Here is a 25166-nt window from a genome sequence, read left to right on the forward strand (position 1 = left end):
AAAAACAAAGTCTCTGGACAACTGCACCGACGTTAACTCAAATCCATCGTCGGTTTAACCGGTGAGTATAACTTCTGAAATCCCTGAGAAAACCAACTCACTGGACAATTGCACCGACGTTTCATTTCAAACATCGTCGGTTTAACCGGTGTATAGAACTTGAAATACCCTGGAAAAACCAACTCTGGACTAATGCACCGACGTTAATTAAAACATCGTCGGTTTAACCGGTGTATAGAACATGTCCAGACTCTGATAACTGCGTTTAACCGACGTATAGAAAAGTTGAGTCGTCGGTTAAACCGGTGTATAGACTTTTTCTGATTTTGCCTTTTCTGATTTGAGTCTTGAGTGAAATCAAAATATTCTTGAGATATAAGTTGAAAACCACTTATTTGAACTTCTTTAGAACATGAGTGACCATAGTGTGCATCCATTTTTGATTGATCGTGTCCATGCTCAAGTTACTTGACCTTAACCCCTCTTAATAGTGCGATCACTACAAAACTATAAAACCTATACTAACCTAAGTGTCCTTCTCAACCTTACGACACTTAGGACTAGAAAGATCCTTAGTCTTGATATAAAATTGAGTTGAATACCGAGATCGCCTTTTTGAATAACGAAATTGAGGGGCCTATTTTGACATATGACCAAATGAGCGATAAAGATTCATTAAGCTGCACAAACTCATTTGTCACAATAATGGTTGTCATTAATCACCGAAACATACCTAGAGGGCCTAGATGCTTACAACAGCTCAAGATCATCCCTGGTCAGAAGCTACGCACGGAAGCCAACGACAAGATCTCCGAATCTGAGGCATTGAAGGCCAAAGTGTAGTTTATAATACATTGCCGGGTCCACATGTCGGGCCCCCGCTCAGTGTACATGCTCCCCTTGAACATACAAAAGGGAGAGCACGCCCGCTAAAACACACACAGACGCACGCTAGACTCAGCTCCAAGCTCTTCCAGACTTGAGCAATACAACACACAGTGGACGTAGGGTATTACGCTCCGACGGCCCGAACCACTCTAAACCTGCTGTGTTCATCGTATTCTTGAGCGAGATCGAACTAGTCACTAGCTAACCCCTGAGTACTCACCCTCTGGGCTTAGGCGGGTGCATTCCGCCACCCGGCTGTGGTTTGCCACACCACGACATTTAGCGCGCCAGGTAGGGGGATTAGCTGGTTTCAGTTCATCTCTTGCTCATCTCCATGGTTCGGGTGGACGACGTGGAGATGACAGAGGGTGTGGCGTCTTCCGTGCCACACGCCTCTCGCCTTCCTGCGCCAGGGGCAACCGTGCCCGTGGAGTAGCCACCGTCGGCAGCGGCGCGCGCTACACGTCGGCAAGAGTCAGGGCGCCCGTCAAGGGCCCCATCACAAGCTGCGAGCGGCAGAGTGACAAATCCTAGCTCGCAGCATACCTCACTCATGTGAGGAAGCCCGCTCCGGCGGAAAGCCGACTCCGGTCGCACCAAGCCCACTCCGGCGGAAAGCCGACTCCGGTCGCACCAAGCCGCTTCGGCGAAAAGCCCACTCCGGTCGCACTAAGCCGACTCTGATGGCTCTCTCCGGCGGAAATCCGCCTCCGGTCGTTCCCCCGACTCTACATCTCTGTAAGTCCTACCCTTAGAGGCCCAGCAGGGAATAAAACATTTTCCTTTGTAACTAGGTAGTACTTCCGTGTGGTCGAGTCCGGTGAGCCTCCCCCGTGGAGGGGTCCGGACCTCTGCGAACCAGGTTCAGGGAAGCGTACTCACCCTCTGGGGAGGTCCGGAGCCGTGTAGCCGCTTAGCCTGGTTCCATACCCTAAGCCTGCATGCTCTACCTCCCTAGGGCGAGTACCGTAGTACCTAAGACTGGGGGCCCGGAGGTTCGGACAGCTCCGGCCTCATAAACCCGTGTTCTGGCTTACATCGCACATCTCATGTACATCTAGTTATAAAGGAAAAGTTTATTCTCAATTCGCCTCTAAGGATGTTACATTCCAATTTCAATCTACGCATTCTGTTTGCGCTAACCCCCACGTGGCTTCTTACTCTTGTGCGGTGATTGTGGTCTGAATTGAGTTGGTTAGTTAGTGACTTAGCTCGAGACCCCTCATGGAAGAGAGGGGTTCGGACCCCTGGCAACCTGCAGGTTCAGGGAAGCGCACTCATTCTCCAGGGAGGTCCGGAGCCATGTAGCCACTTAGCCTGGTTCCGTACCCAAAGCATGCACGCACCACCTCCTGTGAATGAGTGTCGTAGTACCTAGGACTAGGAACCTGGAGGTCCGGACTTTCTCTTAACCTAAAGGCCGGCCCCTTGAGCTCCGTTCACTGAACCTAACTGTCTATCTCAAAGGATTACAGCCAACAGGATTTGGGACCCGTGGGCACGCTATTAAGCATCTACCTTGAGTCATGTGCAGGTCCAAATGTGATGATGCAGCAGGTGACCCAAAGGATGGACAACGCAGGACAAGACCCTTGCGGCGCGCACTGCTGGGCGCCAGAAGCAGCCAAGTTGCTCACAGTAGTGGCCCCACCTGCGGGTTCGTTGCCTCTCTCGAGGCGGGCCCGGGGGCCTCTGTCGGTACCCTGTAACTGGGGTACCCACTCCTACTGTGCCAAGACTCATGTAGTTATCCGTAACTACGCCCTAAGGAGCTGAGCAGCCGGACCCCTGGGGTCCGACTCCATCTCACCGGACCAACGGTCCCGGACCCGCTTCCCGCTCGGGGACGGGTCCGGTGTCACCACGTGTCCCAGAGGTGGAAATGCTCAGCACCTGTGGCAGTGGACCCGGACCTCCGCAGGTGGGTCCGGGACCTCCACGTGCCATCCGAACTCCCGCAGATGGGTCCGGGGCCTCCACGTGCCTATCCGGACCCCGTGAGCTCTCGGCTCAGCTAGCTGCTCGGGAGGGGTCCAGAGCCGCCACGTGTCACGCAGACGCGGGCACGGGCGCAAGCTTTCCGCTGGAAGCTCCCTCACCCACCTGCATTAAGTGCGAGTGGTTGAGGCGGGCTCTGCTGCCTCTGGGCACGGGGCAGCTTTTGTCAGTCTACACTGTGGATCGCTAGTTACCGAGGCGGCTCGTCAGTTGCCAAGGCAAGCATTAAAGACTCAGCGCCGCGCGCATGGGCGACGATTCATGATGACCAGCTACTGACTGGAGCAACAGTGCACGCTGCTACAGTGACTGAGTCAGTAGTTCGGTGCTTCATCATGACCTCGACGCGCGGCTGCAGAGGCTAGACTCTACTCTGACAGGACAACTCAAGACCATCCCTGGTTAGAAGCTACGCACGGAAGCCAACGACAAGATCTCCGAATCTGAGGCATTGAAGGCCAAAGTGTAGTTTATAATACACTGCCGGGTCCACATGTCGGGGCCCCGCTCAGTGTACGTGCTCCCCTTGGACATATAAAAGGGAGAGCACGCCCGCTAGAACACACACACAGACGCACGCTAGACTCAGCTCCAAGCTCTTCCAGACTTGAGCAATACAACACACAGTGGACGTAGGGTATTACGCTCCGGCGGCCCGAACGACTCTAAACCTGCTGTGTTCATCATATTCTTGAGCGAGATCGAACTAGTCACTAGCTAACCCCCGAGTACTCACCCTCTGGGCTTAGGCGGGTGCATTCCGCCACCCGGCTGTGGTTTGCCACACCGCGACAGTTTTGATTCCCTTTATTTTTTCACCTCGCCGCCAACACCTAGGCCGCTGGCACCGTCACCGGGCGTCACGGGCCGACGGCACCGTCGCAGCCGACCACTTCCACCACCTACTCGCCGCCAATGCCCCCGCCGCCGGCACCGTCGTCGAGCGTCGGGGCCGACCGCTTGCACCACTTGCTCAGGCTACCTCCTACGCCGACCCTTCAGTTGCTCGCCCTCCTCCTACCCCACCCCCACCGGCATCCAGCACCTGACGGATGGCACCCTCGCCCCTACCGGCATCCAGCGCCTGCCGGACGGCAGACGGCACCCACGCGTTCGGGCTAACTGCCGGCCGCCGTCTCGCCTTCGTCGGGCTAACTGCCGGCCGTGGCCTCGACCTCCGGCACCTGTCGGATGGCAACCACGCCCTTGCCTCCGCTGGGCCGACTGCCGACCGCCAGCCGCGGCCTCCCTCCAAACCCGCACCCCTTTTCCAACCCCGGCACCTCCAAAAAATTGATGCAATTACTTTTGTGATTCTTCTATTCTTCCTCCATTCTATCGATATTCTCTTCTTCCTCTGTGCTGCTGCCGCGACTCCCAGCTTGCTGCTCCCACGAGTGTTCTACTATTGGCTGCTGTGCTGGCTTGGTCTTCATTTCCGCCTACAGATCCCCCTCCGTTTCGTCAGCCTCTAGCAGGGATGTATTCCTTCCCTTATTTCTTTTTGTTCAGTCTCTTTGAATCCTGCCTTCTTGATACATTAAATTGCTAATGTTCTTCTTTATTTGCTTTGATAATTCTTAAATGTTTGCTGAAATGTTTAGCTAGCATATCCAACATTTTCTATTTGGTTTAGGTTATTACTGATGTATAAACCATTCTATTCTAATTTAGTTTACTCTTCCATTCTAGATCTCATTTTGGCACAGGTGCACTACCTCTTCCTGATCATGGATACGCAAGCCTCAGGTTGGTAATCGTTCATTTACAATGCAGTCATTCCTCTGATTAAATATTGTGCTTAGTATTATGTTGCTACTTTCCTTTATTTTAATCAAAAAAATTTCTACCTGAGTCTTATGCATTCCCAAATACTAAAAAACAAATGCAATCAGGTTAGTACTACTTCGTGTACACTGCAGTGACACCTTTGATGAAATTGAAATATTAAACTTAGTGTTATTCTGCTACTTTGCTTTTTTTTAAAAGAAATTCCTACCTCAGTCTTATTCATTCCCAAATACAAAAAAAAACCATGTGAAATCAGTTCATAATGGACGAAGGACCAAGTGCTTCAAGAGAATCAAGACGTCCAGTTACCCGTGGCCGTCCACGCCGCCGTGCATCACAAATTTTGGTTCCGCAACCTGACATTGCAGCTGCTCATCAAAATCGCCTTAAACGACGGATGCTTATGTATGCTTAGAGAACAGGAGGTCTGTCTAGATATTTTCTACTTAACCCTTTTTTGCTTCATCGCACAATCCAATCTGCTCCTTAGCATTATGCAAATAAATATCTTCTATAAAATTCCTACAGATTCCTCCATGTCAACATCAAACACTACAAGTTTGGACACCTTTCGGACACCTCCTTCACCGATATCAACATCAGCCTCACACACCCAGCACCGTATTATTGGTACCATCACAGCCTCCCATTCATCAGAGTCTATTCCAACAACTTCAAATCAAATATTTAACCACAAAAGTAAGAATTCTCATTACAGACTCAATTAGGTGACCTACTACACCTCAACATCTTATTCTTCTAACCTGCATATTTTCCTAGGAACAATCTTCAGTGCTTTAAATCTTGGAGGTCCCCGTTGTTCCTGTCAACATTGTGGTGCTTTGTTTTGGTATGAAGAGCATCTTCGGCGTGATAGGAACACACCAAACCCAAAATATAATTTATGTTGTAAAGATGGCCGCATCCTTCTTCCACCATACCAGCCTCCCCCACAACTCCTCCTAGATTTGTTAACGCAACATGGAAACCCTCTTACAAGACACTTCTTTGACCATATCCGACAGTACAACACCATGTTTGCAATGACATCAATGGGAGCTAAAGTAATTGAATCCATAAATGATGGCCGTGCTCCATATGTTTTCAAGATAAGTGGTCAGGTCTGCCATCGAGTGGGTTCTTTAATGCCATCTGAAGGCCATCGACCAGAATATGCTCAGCTGTACATATTTGATACAGAGCATGAGGTCTCCAATCAAATAAATGTTGCTTCATCTTCTTCTCGTGCTCCATTTCACGCCAATCAGAATATCATTGCTTCTCTCATAGAAATGTTAGACATGCACAATCCAATTGTCAAGCTATTTAGAACAGCAAGGGAAAGATTATTAGGTGATTCATCTGATCAGTACCACATTAGGCTATTTGGTAAAGCGGATGCACATGGAGATATCTATAGTGCTCCAGTCGCATCTGAAGTTGTTGGTCTGATAGTTGGTGATATTGGCCAAACTGATGTTGGTAGGGATATCATCATAGAGGATCGCTCTTCAAGGTTGCAACGAATAAATGAACAACATTGCAAGTTCATGGCCATGCAATATCCAATATTATTTCCATATGGAGAGGATGGTTACCATGAATCACTTATGTATCGTCAAATAGGAAGGTCTCTCTCTCAAGCGTTCAAAGGCAACTATGGCTGAGTACTTTGCTTATAGGCTACATGATAGGCCATCAGATTCCAACACTCCATTAAGGTGTGGAAGATTAACCCAAGCATATGAAGTGGATGCTTACTGCTCAGTTGAGGGAGAAAGAATTGATCACTATCGAACCCCAAGTTTCCAGCGAAAATATAGATCAGCACCATACAACAGTTTAGCAAACTCTGTTTCAAGTGGTATTAGATCTGCTTCCTCCGTTGGCCAAAGAATTATTCTACCAGCCTCATTTACTGGAATCCCTTGCTATTTATATCAAAAATACCAAGATTGCATAGGGATTTGCAGAAAGCATGGTTGCCCAGATTTGTTCATCACATTTACTTCTAATCATGCTTGGCCCGAAATTATGGAGGCTCTACCTCCAGGCCTCCAACCTTCTAACCGACCAGATATTATCGATCGAGTTTTCAAAATGAAACTTAATATTCTAATGTATGATATAAAGAAGAGAAAATTCTTTGGCCCCATCAATGCAGGTAAAAATTTCCCTACCCATGCTTTGTTCACATTACTTAATTTTCCTATCTCTAAAAACAAGATATCTATGTGCAGTTGTTTACACAATTGAATTCCAGAAACGTGGCCTTCCCCATGTGCATATTATTATATGGTTAGCAAAAGAAGGGCCCTTTGATGCTGCAATGATAGATAACTTCATCTCTGCCCAACTGCCAGATCCTACAACCGACCCAATTGGATATGCGGTTGTTTCTTCCCACATGGTCCATGGTCCTTGCGGTGCTCTAAACACCTCTTCCCCATGCATGTCTGAAGGAAAATGCTCCAAATTCTACCCCAAACAGTTTTGTGAGAAGACAACCATCCTTGAAAATGGTTTTGTCCAGTATGCCCGCCCTAACAATGGTTTAGTTGTCACCAAAAACAATGTTGATATTGACAACACATTTTGTAGGCCAAAGGTGACGAATGGCTGCCCGGAAGCGCAAGCGCAAAGACCAATACCTTCGGCGACGAAGGATATCGCCTTCGTTCGGCCGAAGGTGATGGACGGTTGCTCAGAAGCACAAGTTCGAAGACCAGGACCTTCGGATAAAGGGATCAACTTCGGGTACGAAGATGGCGGCCTATTGCTCGTTGATGGAACCTTCATAACTCTGACTCCCGGAGGTCCCCGAAGGTTGTTAAAACCTTCGTCGGTTGTAGATATGTGTGTGAAACGTGAATATGTGAGAAGGTCGGATTTGTACACCTCTCGAATATGTGAGAAGGTCGGATTTGTAAACCTCTCGCCTTGTAATTTTACCCCGAAGCCGGCTAAAAGTGAACTGTAAATGAGTTGGGAGGGGGCAATTTAGGAAAACCTAGCCGAGGGCTAGGGGTATAAATAGCCTCCCCTCTCCACAGTGTAAAGGGTTGAATTTTCTGATTATTATTATTGGAGAGTTCAGCACCAACTTTCATTGTCATCCTCATACTGTTCATGCTCCCTGTCTGGGCGTCTAAGAAGCTGAGATACCAACACTAAACTCACTGCATGGTTTGAAGCCAACAATCAATTCCCAGCAGCAAGAGAACGCACATACATTGAATTTCCTGAGTACTTCACATGGCATTCAAATGGAAAATTTTGGGATACACGAAAAGGATCCAACAAAATTGGTCGTATAGCACATGTCAATCCTGCAAAGGGTGAAACTTATTATTTGCGCATGTTACTCCACATAGTCAAAGGCGCAAAATCATTCTCTGAAATACAAACTATAGGAGGCCACCATTACCCTACATTTCGTGCAACATGTGAGGCTTTAGGTCTTCTTAGAGATGATCAAGAGTGGTCACATGCTCTCACTGATGCTGCACAGTGGGCCACAGCTAAACAATTGCGACAACTTTTTGTCACTTTATTGCTATTTTGTGAAGTAACAAATCCTTCAAAACTTTTTGACAACCATGCATCACATATGAGTGAAGATATCTTATACCAGATCAATCGCAACTCTTCCCAAACAAATAATTTTGTTCTGGACTCCTTCGTTACTTCTTCCCTCCTATTTGAATTGGATAAGTTATTGAAAGATGCTAGATATTCTTTATCTCATTTTAACTTACCCATCCCTGAATATATTGGTACTGCATCCTTAGACAATAGACTTATATTAGATGAGCTTAGCTGATGATATTCCAAAGCTAAATAACAATCAGACGGATGTCTTTGATGCCATTACCAGTTCTGTTATGAATAATGAAGGTAGAACATTATTTGTTTATGGATACGGAGGTATAGGAAAAACTTTCTTATGGACAACTTTGCTTGACTTTGTTAGGAGCAAAGGAAAATTGGCTCTAGCTGTTGCATCATCAGGAATTGCATCCCTACTACTTCCAGGTGGTCGAACACCACACTCACGATTTAAATTTCCTCTGGACATACGTGAGAATTCTATGTGCAGTATTAAGAAAAACACACATATTGCTGAACTTATTCAGAAAACATCTCTAATTGTGTGGGATGAGGCACCAGTTAACCATAAGTATCTTTTTGAGGCATTGGATCGCTCACTTAGGGATATACTTTCAGAGAACAGACCTAATGCACAAGATAAACAATTTGGTGGTATAACTGTTGCACTTGGTGGAGACTTCCGACAAACTCTTCCTGTTGTCCAGAATGCAACAAAACACCAAATCTTAAGAGCTTGCATAGTTAATTCTTATTTATGGCAGCACTGCATAGTTCTACAGTTGACTCAAAATATGAGACTAACATCAACATTCCTTACACCCTCTGACAGAGAAGACCTTCAGGTGTTTTCTGAATGGCTTCTACGTGTTGGGAATGGTACAGAGCCTTTTATTCAGATCCAAAATGAACCCAGCAGTACTTACATACAAATACCACAATCGCTTCTTTTGCACCCAGATTATAGAAATCTTGATGGATTGATTTCTTTTGTTTACTCATTTGGATGTCAACCTACAGATATACCATCTTACTTCTGTGATCGTGCAATTTTAGCTCCTACAAATGAAGTTGTGACAGAAATAAACAATAAAATGATTTCTCAGCTGACAACATATGAGATGTCATACTATAGCTCAGATTCAATAGACGACACCTCAGCCAACCATTCTACTTTGGAGTCACTATACCCGACTGAATTCCTGAATACTATTACAATCAATGGCCTTCCAGAGCATGTCTTAAAATTGAAAATTGGTGTTCCTATAATGCTTCTACGCAATCTTGATCCCTCCAGAGGCATTTGCAATGGGACCAGACTAATTGTCACTCAGCTTACAACTCGTGTCATTGAAGGTGAAATAATCACAGGAAAAGCCAGGGGTTCAAAAGCATACATTCCTCGCATTATTACTACATCAAATCAATCCAAATGGCCCTTCAAATTGAAACGTCGCCAATTCCCGATACGACTTTCATATGCTATGACCATCAACAAAAGCCAAGGACAAACACTAAACACAATCGGTGTATATTCACCATCTCCTGTCTTCTCACATGGTCAATTATATGTTGCTTTTTCCCGAGTAACTTCACCTAAGGGTCTGCGAATAGTAATTGAAAACAACCCTCCTTTATTTGAAGATTGCACTCATAACATAGTATATGGTGAAGTCTTCTCACAAATTTGACTAGTATCATAACCTATTGTTACAGGTATTTCTTCAGTTACATCCCAGTTGCTGCTTGCTATTTTTGTTATGTAATTTCATTATAAATTCCTCTAATTTATCTTCGCCCTTCTTTCAGACGATCCTCAGACATGAGCTCAATGACAAAGCTTGCAGACATTAATTCAGGGCAGCAAAACTGCAAGGTCTTAGCCCGCATTACAAGACTATGGGATTCTAAAAATATGAACTCTAGAGCTGCGGATCCCCTCATTAGCATTGATGGTGTCATCCTTGACGAAGATGTACATTCTCTATTGGCTTACTTTATTTTTTCCAGCTAATTTGCACATATTTATACGGATTAAGCATAATCAAACCTCCATTTCCTTTTGGATCCAGGGAAAAATGGCTCACATTAGTGTCCCCAAAAAACTTGAAAAACAGTTTCGACCTTCACTCACTCGAGGATCTGTCTATATGTTTGCAAACCTCATTGCTGTTGATACAGAACAAAAGGCATATATATATCACCATCAGGACTACATGCTCCAGTTCCAACACACCTCGACGGTTAATCATCTTCAAACATGAGGAGGAACCATCCCCAGATTTGCATTCAATTTATGCCCATTTGATCAACTTCCATCAAAAAACATCCGCTCAAAACCCCTCATAGGTATTTCATGCCCTTCTATCTATACCTAGAATTGTTTGTACCGATATATCTTAACAAAGCTTCCTTTTTTACAGATTTAATTGGAGTCATCAGTGATGTTGGTCCATATGACTTTGCTAGCCCTACATCAAATAAAAAACTGTGAAAAATCCAAATTTGTGACCTAAGTATGCATCTTCACAAAGATATGATTTTCTAGCAACCTGACCACTATCCTTCTTATGAATATTTGTACTATGATAGGGAACAAACGCAACAATTGCTCCTCTGGTCTGAACATGGTGAATCATTTGATGGGACAACATCATTCAACAATCCAAAAATGGAATTGTGGTGGCAATATTTGCAGGCTTAACTGTAGGAAACTTTTCAGATTAGTAATTTAAATAATTCTTTCTCAAAACTAACCTTATGCATATATGCCCTCTATAATACCATCATACTTTATAGGACAAATAGAGGCATCATCAAGTTCTACAACTCAAGTATTCATTGACTCGGACCTTCAGGAAATCGTCAAATTTCGTGAAAGGTATGTTTCTAGAAATGTCCATCTCCAATATTAGTGAAACAAAAAACTATAGCAAACAAATTAATACATACATACCAATGTTTTCTCAAGCTACCAATGGGAACCTCCAGCTTTACAACGACATTTACCTCAAATTCTACAAAAATCACCAATTGAAGCAGCTGGTCAAATATACAAGATTGAGCAGCTAACTGCACTGCAACCTTCCTCTTTCCAGGTAACACTACATGTTCCTCATCACATAACGATTTCTGGAACTGCTACCTTACTTCTGTAGCAATGACTTTGAGCTAATTTTTATACATTGAGTTGTTTACTGTTTAGTCAAACATAGTCTGCTCTTTCTTTACTATTCTGTCCTGACAATGAGTTTGTCCTAAACCAAATTATACTACTGCATATTCTCATTCCTTTCTCTTCCATGCAAATAATAGAGGGGTGCTACATATAGCTGCATCGCAAAGATAACAGCCATAGTACCGTCAATAAAATGGTACTACAAAGCCTGCCTAACTTGCAAAATAGGATACAACAGCATTTCAGAAACTCCAAGATGTGATTGTGCTACTTCACAGCCCATGCCTATGTAACTTCCTTATTTCTCAAATATGTTTTCAAAAATTTCCAAACCAACATATTAGTCACATTGCTAACATTGTATCAATACAACAGGTTCAAGCTTCCTCTTGCACTTACAGATGATACAGGAAGCATAGAAGCAATAGCTTTCTCTTCCATAGCTGAAGATTTAGTAGAGCGTAATGCATACCAAGCTTCTCAAAACATGAAGATACATGCAACAGACCATGCAGCGTCTTTACAAACAGCTGTTGGGAAAATAAGACTATTCCACATAGGAATGAGTACTGATATGTCATCAAACTTCTCCATTAAATATGTCATCCGGAAGAGTTTTCCAATCGACAAACCACCCTCAACATCACTTCTGTCACATAATGAGGTTAGCCAACTATTCTGAATGTATCATGTTATATTTATTGCCATATTTTATGGAAAACATGTGTTTTCAGAATCACTTCTGTCACATAATGAGGTTAGCCAACTATTCTGAATGTATCATGTTATATTTATTGCCATATTTTATGGAAAACATGTGTTTTCAGAATACACCTGCATCGCCTATATTACCTCTTCCAGCAACTAATGACACATCCAGCGTCACCAGGTTTTTTTTAAATAATTACAATTTAAAATTAACTACCTCATGTGTATTTCTAATATGTTCTAACTATTTCATTTTTTGCTTTCAACACAAAACCAAGTTCTGCTGCGAAGAGAACTATAGACTTTGATCATAGGTACACAGTTGTTCAAGCACTCCTACTTATTGCAATTTTTTAAAAAATTTACATTTGCCTGGTATTGATATTACACCATTCAATTCAGCGAAACACATGCACCATCCATGGCAGATGATGCAAAACGTCAAAAAAAATAATGTAAGTGCTAACATCCCTCACTCCCTCACTCATTTTTATCACACCCATTACTAACACCCTATTATCCTACACCAATGCAGAAAACGATAGTGGAGAATCCATAACTTCACTTATCCAAGATAGTCGATACAAAGTCCAATCACTTCACAAAATGATGCAGACATTTCCATTTCCTCCTAGAATAAAATTAAAGCAACCTTATTTCCTCTTTTTATGAGTTTCAGCAACTTCAACTTATCCTTACATTGACTTCAGTATTTAATCATATATCTTATATACATGTATATCTCTAATGATATCCCGCAGCAACGCGTGGGGTATTCAACTAGCATATATAGTTGTTGAGACAAGGCCCTCCAAGAGTTCCAATGCCCGCACCAGCTCTGAACAAGAGTCCTATGGCTGGAGACCCGACATAACGCGATTCTGGGCCCGTCCGTCTACGGGGGAAGGTCCAACGTCATTTGCCGCCACTGAAAACGCATTCGCCTCCATCCAATCTAGACCTCATTCGCCGGGCTGACAGCGTCTGTGCCGGTAAGAGAATGTAGGGGGTGTAGCAAATTTCCTGCTCCTCTCCCAACATGGAGTATGCGCTATGTCAGTACAAAAATAGAAATAACTTTAAACTCAAGATAAGGAAAGCAGAAATTATAGGGTCTTTGTAAAGCTAGCAACTCCCAAAAATGATGAACGAATCTGACCAATGCAATTCAGCACTATAATTGAACAGTGTTAGTGTTGTCGTGGTCATTCATCAGTGGAACGAAGGGTTACAGCTCGGCCATTCCATCTAGCAGAGCTCTTCGATCTGCTAGCAGAGGAGACGCACACCAGTTTGGTTGCTTAATGTTTTTTTTTTTGAAGAGAAATTTTATAGTGCATGGAAATAATGAGAGCCCTCTATTCAACTAGATCCAATGGTTAAAAATTAGGAAGAACCAAATCAATAGAACTTAAGTGTGGCCAGTGAAACAAATATTAGTAGGTCCGGAACAAGTTGCAAAATGAGGCGTGACGTTTCTAAAGGGAGGCACTGGAAAGCCAAGCGCGATGACGAGTTTGATGGTTTGGCCAGGTGAACGGCGACGGGTTACGGGCAGGCATATGTGCCGGTGAAGGGGAAGCACAAGTGCAGATCATGTGTTTATTTAACTAGAAGAAAACAATTATTCCATGAGATTAGAGATAGAAAATGACTGAAAGCAAAGTACTAAAATACCCTTATTATAATTATTATTTTTTTTGCATGATTGACGGCACATGATAATCCAGCATGGAGGAACTGATGGTTCCATCCAAGCATGGTAACAAACCTCTTTTTGGAAACCTTGCAACAAACTTTGTTCATCGAGGATGGTGACATCATTTATCACTTTGTTCATCGAGGATGGTGACATCATTTGTCAAAAAATCTGGAATAAAGCTTTGGGCCTCATCGTCCTCAGTTCAAACAATTTGTATTTGCTGATCAGAGAGGAGAGAAAACATTTTAGTCAAATTTTCTAATTCACGGCCTCTAGCACAGGTTCTGGAACTTAAATTAGTGGTTATGTTTGTTTCACTCTTCATGCTGTTTTGTTTTTGCCGAGTACACAAAAGGCTGTCAGATCACACTCACAACACACACAGTATAACGTGCACAGATTACCGGAGCTTACCCATCAGCAGTGATCTAACGATGCAAGCCATCGTCCGAGCAAACTCACTCTGGTCTCTTCCACAACCAGGAGATGCACTAGAACTGGACTAAGCACCTGGCCGCCAGCACCTGCGAGCCAGATTCCTTCAGCCCTATCATTGTTGTAGCTATCATGACTGGTGAGCCGCTCAGGCTAACGTCGTGGCCACTACGACGTGCAGTGTTGGTTATTGCTGCTAGGACTAAAACTCCAGATGCATCCAACTCGCATGAGGCAAATTTTTTAGGACAATACGTATGCAATCTCATGACTTCAAGTGTTACGCCTAGAAGCACATTATTTTTGTCTTACTGATCAACGAACCATATGAGAGTCTATTTATAAGTCATTTTGAAAGCAGGGTAGACATCTGTCTGCCTGAATAATAGTAATTGATTTTTTCTTTACTAGAGAAACCTAACCATCCATTTTCTAGGTGAACCACATTATGTCAGCTTATATTCTTTAACCTGTTTTTCCTAAAGGACGGGATAAATATTACATTTCCCTCTTAATAACTATAAATTTTCTGATTTATTAGTTACACTTGAACTCACAAAAGAAAGAACAGAAGGTGGCAAGGGGCTTCAACATTCTGGCTTTAAAATCGTTGTAACTGTAAACATTTGTTTTCCGTATGCGCTGTGTAATTAATTACCATAAAGCCTATATGAATATTTGGGTAATACATACATAGTTGTTGAGACAAGGCCCTGCAAGAGTTCCAATGCCTACACCTGCTCTGAACAAGAGTCCTATGGGCTATGGTTGGAGACCCAATTCGGTCTAGGTTCCTGCAAATTTCAGTGGAAGGATGTGGTGCGGCTCAATCTGCTAGTATAGGAGACACCAGCATAGCTGCTTACTTGGCTACCAGGAGAGGATCATGGACACTCAAAATGCATACTGTCTGTGTTGCACGGCATGCATGCATGGTAGAGCATTGATCAATGCACAATAAATTTGTTGCATCATTAGCCACCAGTTGTCCCGTGGGATATAGAACTCCGGATGCATCCCACTCCCATGACATAATTAATCATTTAGGACTGTATGGATGCTGAGTTTCCTTCTGAATTCTGCCATGAAACATTTTCCTTCTATATTGATGCAACGGATGAGGCACTAAGTGTATTTTTACCTTTCAGTGTAGAAGCAGGATAGACATATGCCACGTGTTTCACCAACCACTCTTGATGTTTGAAGGTATAACCATGTATAATCATTCATATTGATCTGCAGCAGTGAAAAAGTTTTACACCTCACCTATTAAGTCAGAATGTCCAAAAACTCGTTTGTAGACACACCTACAATAACGCGATGATTATAACTTAAATTGGCTAAGAAAACTTTTTAACGTAGGCATTTATATATCATCGTGCATGAGAGCTTTTATCCTTGCCATCTTGGCAACGACAAATAAAGAAACATATATAGCCTTGCTTTGAACACTCAATACACCTATGATCACAGTTTCTCGTTGGTAACAACCCCTCCAAGCACCTCTTTTGTTGTATGGAGTTATCTTATGTCTTTCACATTGTCAGTGCCCAATTGTCGATGAAATATTGTGAGAAGCTGGCTACATGGCAACACTTTGGTTGACATCAGCGCAACAGAGCAGGTTGTGTTGCAGCGCCAGAGAGAATGCTTTAGCCTCTGCTTTTGCATAGACGTCAGGCTTCACCATAGCTAGGTACACCTCAAATTTGTTACATAATCGGGCAAGAAATGTGAGAGTGGTACTCGAACTCCTGATGCATCCAATTCCCATAGTACAATGTTTTGGACTTCATGCATGCAATTTCTTACTGGAGACACTTTGCTATGCAACACAGTGCTTGTATGTTATTGGTTGACGCAACCTTTGAGGAAGAGTTTATATTTATATGTCTGTGTAGATGCAGGAGCAGCTTAAGTCAGGTTGGCGCTCTTTGGCTCACATTACTATTTTACCAACCAATTTTGAAGTTTGACGAATAAAGCCTATATTATAGATAAATAAAATAAATAGTTTTTGTACTGCCTTACATTAGCAGAAAATTTAAAATGTTCTCAGGATAGCCACAGTACAACAATAGTTGCGTCCACTGATTACAGTGTTACAACCAACGTGAGTGGTCTGCTTCTCCCACCACAAAAGAAGAGTTTCCTAATCGCACACAAAGACTATATACATAACATTAGGAGTCTACACTTGATATAATTCCTTCAAAGCAATATAAATAGGCAGTAATTTTAACATTGTACCACACAAGTTAAGGAAAGTAGAAGTCATAGAGTCTTCATAAAGCTAACTACTCCGAAATGTTGGATGAAACTCGAGTCCAAACAGAACACGAACCAAACAAGTTATGATGAAATCTATTATTCTCTAACCATTAAACAGTCTCAAGACGAGGTTCCTTTGCCTTCCTCTTTGCTTGTATCTACTCGCTTGGTGAAAACAACAAAGCATCACGGAAATACGCTAGACATTGGAGCACGGTTGCATGTAGGTGAAGTGCCATGCTCCAGCATTGCTTTCGCGTCAGCTGGTTCCAGTGTCAGTCACTGCACCTTCCATCCTTGCCAGTGCTGCAGCTGGAGCTTGGGATTCACTACTACAGTTTGATTAACTGTGGCGGACATTTTTTATTTTCCGTGGCGGTTTTTGTGTCCACCACCGAGAAAAGACCACGGTTAATCGGGCGATTAACCGTGGCGGACATTCTAACAGTCAAAAACCGACACGATAAATATTAAACGTGGTGATTTTTATAAAAATCCGCCACGATTAGTCAGAAAAAATAAATAAATAAAAGAAAGCCTAGATCCAGGCCCAAGTAGACCCAGATCTAGGCCTAGGGTTTCAAGGTCGCCCAGAATTCTAGATCTAGATCTAGCTCGGCCTAGGGCTTCAGCGGACATGGGGCCACCACTGCGCACCGCCGGTCGGATTGGAGCTGCGCGCCGCCGGTCGTCGTCCCCGCGATGCCATGGGAGGAGCCGAGCGCCGCGCACGCCAGGCCAGCGCCGCCACCCGTGACGCAAGGGCCTCGCGAGCCGCCGCTAGCGCCTCGCGCGTCGCCGCCGCGCATGCCAGGCCAGCGCCGCCGCCCACGACGTGAGCGCCTCACGAGCCGCCGTCACGCCCGCCTGCTCCAGCCGCGATCAGTACACTCCATACTGTCGGACAGTAAAACTTACACTTTCACTTATTACGACGGCACTTTCACTTATTACGATGGTTCATCAGAGCCTCTTTCCTCCTCCCTTTTCTGCTCACTCGTAGAGGTCCAGACCTCCACAAAGAGGAGGGAGTCGACCAAACATCTCAGCCATTGACGGGAATTTCGCCCGCTTCCTATTCCCAGTTCTTGTTCACCCCGGATGATCGTGTTGGGCTGTTTCAATTACAGCAAGTTAGCCCAGCTGTTCATTATCAACCCAAATTAGGCCCACTTCGGGAATGAGAGAAGAAACAATATCTAACAGAGACATTTCACTTAGTAATTGAACATTCCACACTACTAAAGACAAGCAAGAATTGAAGTCGTTAAAATACTTCAGATCTGTCGAATCCCACCCTACTATACTGTCGCCACCGCCGCAGAAAGCATCATTGAGGTGGGGAAGAACCCGAAGGACCTCATTTCGAAGCGAAGTCTCTATCAACACCATCTTGTCAATCTCACCATGGAAAACTGCTGACTCTACAGCCTCGCTTGCCGGAGAAGAGAAGAGAGCACAAAAATCCTTGCCTGAGAAGAGAAGAGAGCACAAAAATCCCAATACTAAAAACTCGCATGAAAAATCTAAAACTAGACCAAAAATTCATACTACTGCTGCTGCAGCTGCTGCGAACCAGCAGAGCTTACGCTGTTGCAACACATCAACATCCATTCATCCAATGGCCATACCTCAATATATCACAATTCACAAGCGAACCGCCACCTAAAAGTATACCATCAGATTTTTCAGTCGTATCTCATGCATAAGGATGTGCCACGTTACGGGTCCACAGATGCAATTCAGTACAAGATGGCAAATTCATCCACAAATATTCTTGCCAGGTTAAAACAGACGGGCGTTATCTCGAGTCTTGGAAAGCATCATAAACAAGTAGCATATGTACACACATCGCCGGCCGGAGAAATACACAAGTTAAAACAGGGTAAAGTTTTCTCCTGGCGCATGCGTTAACAGTGTGGTACGCTCAGGCGGACTCCGCGAAGCCAACCCTCAGCTTGCCATAGTCGAAGACAGTGTGGTACGCTCCCATAAAAACATCACCCAAAATCCTGCAACAGCAAGCAGCCCAAAGTTACGTCCAAGAATCAAGCATCATCAGAGCCAGAATATGGAGCTTAGAGGTGCATAGATTACCAGAGGGGGCCACGAGGAGGCGGGATATCCATAGCTGTGAATCCACTGATGCACTGAGCAGCAGGTCCTTCACCAACCTTCAGAATGTACTGCATTGCCAAAGAGAAATCAAGTTCAGATACGCAACAAGATGATAGTAGTATTTTGAAGAGAAATGGGAGGGGGTGGTTGAGCACAAAACGGGAGCAAGCCGAGAGTATGGCAATGGATAATCAATCATACCTGCTCAGGTTTCAACGAGAACTTCTTGCCACCAATGGTGAACGCAATGTCAGGCATGGACTTAAGACTGGCACAGTCCACAGATGATTCTCCCATGGGACTAGGGAGACGGTCGCACAGCTGTCATAATGACACAGTTAAGAAGAGTACTAAGTGGTAGAGAAATGCTCTGCATTAAAGGAAGTCCTTAAGCTCACCTGATTAACATAGTTCAGGATGAGCTCCTTGGTCTTGTTCTGCGAGAGTTGGTTCTGCATCCATACGACAGCCATCTCACAGGCATTGCACATTGGATCACTCTGAAGACCACCATTAGATTTCCCAGCTTCATCATCCACTACGCTCCGAATTCCAGCGCTGTGTTGGCGTAGCATATAACAAGGGAGGAAGAAATAAGTAACAGTAGTAGCATAATATAAGTAAAGGATGCCTAGATGGTCCACGATCTATCATGACAAGCCCCAGAGCAACATGAACAATAACAAGAGAGTTGCAGGTAATGTTCATTGTATGTATGTAGAGTGTTGACAATTCTCACCTAACACCATGGGTGCCATCAAAAGTGCACAGACCAACCTGAGAACAGATCTTCGCTGGTTGTGTCTGCAAAATGACCCAACAGCAAGTTGATTATCACAGTAGTGCAAATGTGCTGATCAAGCCATTAAACGAAAAAAGTAAACCCATAGAAATATTCAAACCTCAGCCAGCAACAGATCTAGGATCTGCTGTCCATATTGAGAGACAACTGTCTTGCACTCCTGGCTCACTACACCAGTAGCACCAATCTTTTCATTGATTTCAGTAATTATGGCCTGCATATCATATTAACTTGTGAGCACCACAGGTCCACATGGTGGAACACAAATGCAGAAAAGCAGAGAATGGCAATCATTGACTCAAAATTAAAACTAAAATGCATCGAATTCTAGTGCTCTTTTCTCAGAATTAAGTTGGAAAATTACAGAGAGTTTTGGGGAATTGCTGAAATCGTACTTGCTAAAAGGTACCTTTTAACATTTCATATGTACAAAACAGTATAAAGAACAAGACACCAGGTCTTGTTATCAAAGGAAGGCTAAGTTTCTAAGAGGCAACGTAAATCAAACTGAGTTTATGATTTCCAAAATGTTATAGTTATCAAAGCATTAAGGACCTGATATAGATTTGTCAACAAGGGCACGGTATCATGGTACGGTGATATAATATCATCTCTTAAGTAAAAGTGGTCAATCGGCCATTTTAATGTACACGCGATGGCATCAGCAACATTTTGGTTTCAACAAGGATCATCAGGTCATCTCCACAAAGAGGATTATTTTTCAAAACTACGACAACAACAACAACATAGCCAACAACAACAACATAGCCAACAACAACAACAACAACAACAACAACATAGCCTTAAAAAAAAAGGAATGCAACACGCATATAAAAGCAAAAACACAAAGCTCAAACTTACTGTGGGGCCAGCAAGCAAGGAAGTTCCAGAATCCGCAATTGCGGCACAACCGCCAGCGCAAAACCCTGATAATGACAGATATAGAATTTAGTTTTATTTCTCATTAACAAGAAATTAGAATAAACATGAAGATATAAACAGTGGAGTACCAGAGGACTTCCCATCAACCAGGACATCGCCCATGTTAAACTGCAGCAAGAAATTGTATTCTTCAACCCCAAATATACATATGAAAAGAAAGGTAATTGAGAATACAAGAAAAAAAAAACCAACCTGCCAATATCCCTTCTGAGTGACTGGGACATATGTATGATCACCCTTGTAGTGGTTAGGATCCATTCCACCAAACACAATTTCACCACCTTCCCCTTCACCAGCATGTCGGTTGAACCAGAAAGAGAAAACAGGGTCACTGATGAGACCTTGCTTTATCATGTTATACCTGTAATTTTGTTTGCCATTAGGGACCAGATGTGCAAAGTTTAAGGACATCATAATCATATCAGACACTTATTTTCCAACAGATGTCCCAACAAACTATAAACCAAGATGTAAACAAAGTTCCACACATACCATAATCACATACCTTACTATTCTGCTAGATACTGCAAAGTCGACTAAGTACCATGGGAATTCAGGAGCACATAAGATACCCCAGAAAACACTTTTAACAGATGTTGGAACAAGAACTCCTAATGAATTGAATGTAACCTTTTTGTTTACATACCAATAACCGGGAAATATGAAGCATGCTGCCATTAATGTAGATATCATGCACTAAAGAACAACTCAAACAACATAATCTAGTTATTGGAAGAAGCAACAACAAAAGCTATATGCACAAAGAGACACACAATTGACAAGAGTAATGAACAAACAAGATTTGAACTTTGAAGGGCGCAAAAAGCTTACCACACTGGTACTGCATTGCCAACAGATATTTCCTGAAAGCCTAGACCAAGAATACCATCAAATTTTGCAACCATGAAAGTAAGGCCTGGCTCCTTTGTAGCTTCAATGAATTCCTAGAACAGCAACCCCACAATATTAAAAATTGTCCAAGTGAAACAGTCACAATAGATAACCAGTGAGGAACTTGGAACACAAAACAACATATATAAAAGAACATACCTGATCTTTCACAACAAGATCACCTAAGGTAACACTATCCTCACTGAAAAAACCAGCAATTGAACCAGTTCCATAGTGAATGTCAGCAGGTTTTCCTGGTGAGATGAAACAAGAGGTCCATTGTCAACAAGCAAACAGGAAAAAATACATAAAGGCCCAATATACAGAGCAAGATTCTTGAAGCTTTTTTTTACATGTATCTTTTCCTTTTTCCTTCTTTGTTGGCCATGTTGTGATTCATGTCTAGCATATCCCAATTTTCTTAGGATTAAAAGGATATGTTGCTGTCCTAATGAGCAGTATGACAAAACACACTAAGGCAATATACATTCCAAGAAGAAACAGAATTTTTCCATATACTACAGAAAGGAAGGTGACTTGTTTCCAATATAAGCTGTACTGGAGTCACAGACTGAAGTTATTAATATGCCAACTTTTAGAGTCACAATCAAGCTCAACAAAGACAGCTACTGTGAAACATCAGTGTCGTTCCTGAATCCTGGCCTCTACAATCCTGGCCTCTACATCGCTACATAACTGCATCTATGTCAATTAAAATCTATCCCTTTCTTACATTTACATCAGTTACAGCCGATTTTGTTTTGATGTTGCCAACTATGCAGAGTGAATTTTCTGTTCTATCATTAATGTTCTAGAACAATGTCGAAAGGTATGTAGTAGACCCTTAAGGTTGAAAGCAGAGTTAGAACTTCGAATTATGAGACACATGTGCCAAAAAAAAACGTAGCATTAAAACTGAAAAGAAAATTTGAAGCATTGTTCAACAGAGAAAAATTAACATTCAACTTCCGACCATCTGTTATTCTAGATATGATGGTTAGACTGACATCTAACATGAAGCAACAGTTAGGAAAAAAATACATATGACAAAAGCGAGACAGGTCTCAATCCATGGGCGAGTAAACTGAGAAGCAGACAATCCAAGAAAAAAATTATGCGTGCTGGGAGAATGGTTATAAGAGACAAACCGTTCTTCTTGTAAGTACTCGACTGCCCTGACTTGTAGCGCGAGTGCAAGTAGCAAGCGATCTGCACGACATCACCAGGAGAAACCTTAGCACCCAACACAGTCATATACACTAAAAAAACTCAACGAGGGGAAGAAACGAGGACTCACCGAGAAGTAGCACTTGGAGGACGGCACCCAGTGATTGGAGCTGCCGGTGTCGAAGATGACGGTGAACTTCTGCGCTGGCGTGCCGACGCCAATCTCCCCAAAGTACTGCGCGTTCATGTAGTTCTTAAGCGCGATGATGTCGCCCTCATCGCTCGAGCCCAGCGAGTTGCCGCCACGGAGAAGGCGCTGCTTCTCCTCCGCGGAGAGGCGCTCCGCGACGCGGCTGTTCTGGTCGATGGGCTGCTTCTTCAGCGCGACCCGCACCAAACCCTCCGCCGCCGAGGCGGGGAGGAGGGTTTGGAGCAGAACGGCCGCGAGGAGAACCAGGGCAACACTGCGGGTTCCCATGGCTGCGATCTGCAGCAATCGAAGGGGGGAGTGCACGGATTAAGCCTATGGAGCGAGGAAATTTGAAGGATAGTTAGATCGGACAAATCCTTAATGGGGAAAGCACTGGAAACGAAAGGGAGTGCTCCGAACCAGTACCGTGCTATCGATTTGGCACGATGCACTACATAAAGTCAGAAACGGATACGAACAGGAACGGTAAAATTGCTGAAATTAACTGCAGATTTTGAGGGAATTAAGGCGCAAGCATAAACCTGACAGACCGAATCGAGGGTTAAGCCCAATGAACTCATACTGGATGAACAACAGCAAAAAAAAATGAAAAATCGGACCGCGATTGATGTAGAGCGCGCGAAGTACTAACTAAAAATCGAGGCCAAACATGCAATGATTTTTATTTTTATTTTGGAGGAAAACGGTGAATTCAGCCGATCAAAAACTGCTCAGAAACCGCAAAAGTAAATCGGGGGAAGCCGGGTTGAAACTACAAGCGCGCGGAAACAAGCGGATCTAGAACCAAGCCCACATCCATCACGAGCACCGATCCCGCCGCCCATTCGAGGCGCAGTCACTGCGAGTCCACGAGAACTCACCAGAGTATCGGATGCAGTAGAGAGGGGGTAGAGCTCCTGACGTGCGCAGCACTACTGCGCCCGGCGTGGTGCCGCTCCCCATATATCGCTGCGGTGGGGAGGGGCCGCGCGCCCTGAGGCCCGTTGGATGCGTGGGCGGCTCGGATCAGGCGTTGGATGAGGATTGGGACATCGGGTGGGCGGCGGAAATCTTTTTTCTTTGAAATCTTTTTTCTTTGAAGCGGGGTGCGCGGCGGAAATCGCTAGAGCTACCCGGGGAAGTGCCGGGGCGCGGTGGAGGTTACAAATTGTTTTCAGGCGGCAGGCAGGTTGCATCTGCCTTCTGGTGTGGTGTGAGCGTCAGACTTTGAGTGCCCGAGAAAGGGACGCGTATCTGCTGGTTACGTTGCCTCGAAGGAACGAGGAGTTCTTGAACGCCACAGTATTCTAGTACGGCGTATTGGGTGGGAGATTAAATTTATCAAAAAATACGCTCAAGCCGTGCTGAACGAAACTAAAGTGTTCGTTTTACTCGAGAAATAAACATGCATTATTTGGATAGCAGAGTATCGTTCTATAGTATAGCAGAGTGCAGGTAGTAACTGCGGTTCGACTATCCATTTGCTTATTTGCATATATATATATATAGTACGTCTTAATTAAGTAACCATTTTTAATAAAAAATAAGGGTTATTTGGATCATCAGCTTACGTGGATGTGCAAAGTCTACTAACTGAAATATATGGGTGAGACCAGCTTAAGAGATTACAGAAATATTTATCCAATAAAAAAGATAGAGTAAAGTCCATTTTTGGACCTTGAACTTGTTATGGATGTCTAGTGTACAACCTAGAAGTGCAAAACCGGGCATATTACACCCCCCAACTATACAAAACCGTGCATAAAACACCCTTGGGCAGTTTATTGGGTGGTTTTGCCTATGTGGCGACGTAGGGCCCACCTGTCAGCACCGACGAGTGGGCCACCCTTCTTCTCTCATCCTCTGCCTCTTCTTCTACCTCCTTCCCGCTCCCGTCGCCGTCATCATCGCCATCCGCTCCCATCGTCGTCGTCGCCTCCTCCTAGCCACCTCTTGCTCCGCGCCTGCCGGCCCTCCTCCACCATCCGCCACCGACGATGCCACTTCCACTCGCAGTGCAGAGATGAACTAGTTGGGGATGCGTCACAACGGTGGCGGCGGCGGCGTAGGCCCAGCAAGCGTGGCGGAGAGGGTGAACGAGAGCAGGCCGATGAGGTGTTCCCGGTGAAGGCGAGTCCGTGGGTTTAGTCCTTGAGGCGGAAGAGTGTCACGGACATGCCGTTCCACGGGGAGGGGTGGCCGGCGGCGAGGTGCACTGTGGGGAGGGGTGGAGGGGGCGGCGAGACCCTCCAAGAACTGGTGTGGGGAGTTGCGGAGGAGGAGGTGGGGCCAGTGCGTTCTCGATTTGGGTCGGAGGAGGACGGAAGGTTGGCGGCGCGGAGCTCGATCTCCGCCATCCATGGCGTCCACCTCAATGCGCCAATCTTGCCCTCTACTAGATCCGCCCCTGGATCGCCATGGTTCTCACGTTCATCGTCACGAGGTGGTTCCTGTGAAGCAACATGTGTGATTAATT

The 25166-nt window shown here is 44.3% G+C and overlaps 3 protein-coding genes across 6 annotated transcripts; 2 read left to right on the plus strand and 1 right to left on the minus strand.

Annotated features, from left to right (window-relative positions):
* Nucleotides 1-3686: 3686 nt before the first annotated feature.
* On the plus strand, nucleotides 3687-7262 carry LOC120664613. 2 transcript variants are annotated; one of them, XR_005670970.1, is made up of 5 exons: nucleotides 3687-4635; nucleotides 4934-5102; nucleotides 5206-5376; nucleotides 5458-6841; nucleotides 6918-7262. XR_005670970.1 is itself a non-coding variant. In XM_039943888.1 (4 exons), exons 3-4 carry the CDS (start codon nucleotides 5214-5216, stop codon nucleotides 6342-6344), a joined length of 1050 nt encoding a protein of 349 aa, XP_039799822.1. In that variant the 5' UTR covers nucleotides 3687-4635; nucleotides 4934-5102; nucleotides 5206-5213; the 3' UTR covers nucleotides 6345-7262. The 2 variants fall into 2 exon arrangements, 1 of the variants encoding a protein (XP_039799822.1); XM_039943888.1 differs by having other exon boundaries at nucleotides 5458-7262.
* A 3823-nt stretch (nucleotides 7263-11085) lies between these two features.
* On the plus strand, nucleotides 11086-12824 carry LOC120664615. The gene is made up of 8 exons (XM_039943889.1): nucleotides 11086-11167; nucleotides 11258-11384; nucleotides 11602-11753; nucleotides 11840-12128; nucleotides 12292-12353; nucleotides 12451-12486; nucleotides 12575-12627; nucleotides 12708-12824. Exons 3-7 carry the CDS (start codon nucleotides 11746-11748, stop codon nucleotides 12624-12626), a joined length of 447 nt encoding a protein of 148 aa, XP_039799823.1. The 5' UTR covers nucleotides 11086-11167; nucleotides 11258-11384; nucleotides 11602-11745; the 3' UTR covers nucleotide 12627; nucleotides 12708-12824.
* A 5394-nt stretch (nucleotides 12825-18218) lies between these two features.
* Nucleotides 18219-23729, minus strand: LOC120664616 (aspartic proteinase oryzasin-1-like). Of its 3 annotated transcripts, none has more exons than XM_039943890.1 (14): nucleotides 23572-23729; nucleotides 22631-22987; nucleotides 22482-22542; nucleotides 21493-21587; nucleotides 21274-21386; nucleotides 20635-20803; nucleotides 20511-20550; nucleotides 20362-20426; nucleotides 19601-19714; nucleotides 19438-19502; nucleotides 19097-19256; nucleotides 18900-19019; nucleotides 18678-18766; nucleotides 18219-18592 (listed from the first exon to the last, which is right to left on the minus strand). In XM_039943890.1, the coding sequence occupies exons 2-14, from the start codon at nucleotides 22976-22978 to the stop codon at nucleotides 18508-18510; spliced, it is 1524 nt and encodes a 507-aa protein (XP_039799824.1). In that variant the 5' UTR covers nucleotides 22979-22987; nucleotides 23572-23729; the 3' UTR covers nucleotides 18219-18507. The 3 variants fall into 3 exon arrangements, with proteins under 3 accessions (XP_039799824.1, XP_039799825.1, XP_039799828.1); XM_039943891.1 differs by having other exon boundaries at nucleotides 18247-18592; nucleotides 22631-23023; nucleotides 23572-23634; XM_039943894.1 differs by lacking the exon at nucleotides 23572-23729 and adding an exon at nucleotides 23117-23528 and having other exon boundaries at nucleotides 18247-18592; nucleotides 22631-23023.
* Nucleotides 23730-25166: the final 1437 nt, after the last annotated feature.

This window comes from Panicum virgatum, chromosome 3N, assembly GCF_016808335.1.
Source record: "Panicum virgatum strain AP13 chromosome 3N, P.virgatum_v5, whole genome shotgun sequence".
Classification (NCBI taxonomy): Eukaryota; Viridiplantae; Streptophyta; class Magnoliopsida; order Poales; family Poaceae; genus Panicum; species Panicum virgatum.

What these genes read in the sequence shown, in the direction of transcription:
- LOC120664613 (XM_039943888.1), top strand. Translation starts at nt 5,214, where the DNA reads ATGTCAACATCAAACACTACAAGTTTGGACACCTTTCGGACACCTCCT. An exon ending in TCAAATATTTAACCACAAAA is followed by an intron (nt 5,377 to 5,457) that starts GTAAGAATTCTC and finishes ATATTTTCCTAG; the next exon opens with GAACAATCTTCAGTGCTTTA.
- LOC120664615 (XM_039943889.1), top strand. An exon ending in GACACATCCAGCGTCACCAG is followed by an intron (nt 12,354 to 12,450) that starts GTTTTTTTTAAA and finishes CACAAAACCAAG; the next exon opens with TTCTGCTGCGAAGAGAACTA. An exon ending in ACTATAGACTTTGATCATAG is followed by an intron (nt 12,487 to 12,574) that starts GTACACAGTTGT and finishes CATTCAATTCAG; the next exon opens with CGAAACACATGCACCATCCA.
- LOC120664616 (XM_039943890.1), bottom strand. Translation starts at nt 22,978, where the DNA reads ATGGGAACCCGCAGTGTTGCCCTGGTTCTCCTCGCGGCCGTTCTGCTC. An exon ending in CCTCCAAGTGCTACTTCTCG is followed by an intron (nt 22,543 to 22,630) that starts GTGAGTCCTCGT and finishes GATGTCGTGCAG; the next exon opens with ATCGCTTGCTACTTGCACTC. An exon ending in TAGATCTGTTGCTGGCTGAG is followed by an intron (nt 19,503 to 19,600) that starts GTTTGAATATTT and finishes GTCATTTTGCAG; the next exon opens with ACACAACCAGCGAAGATCTG.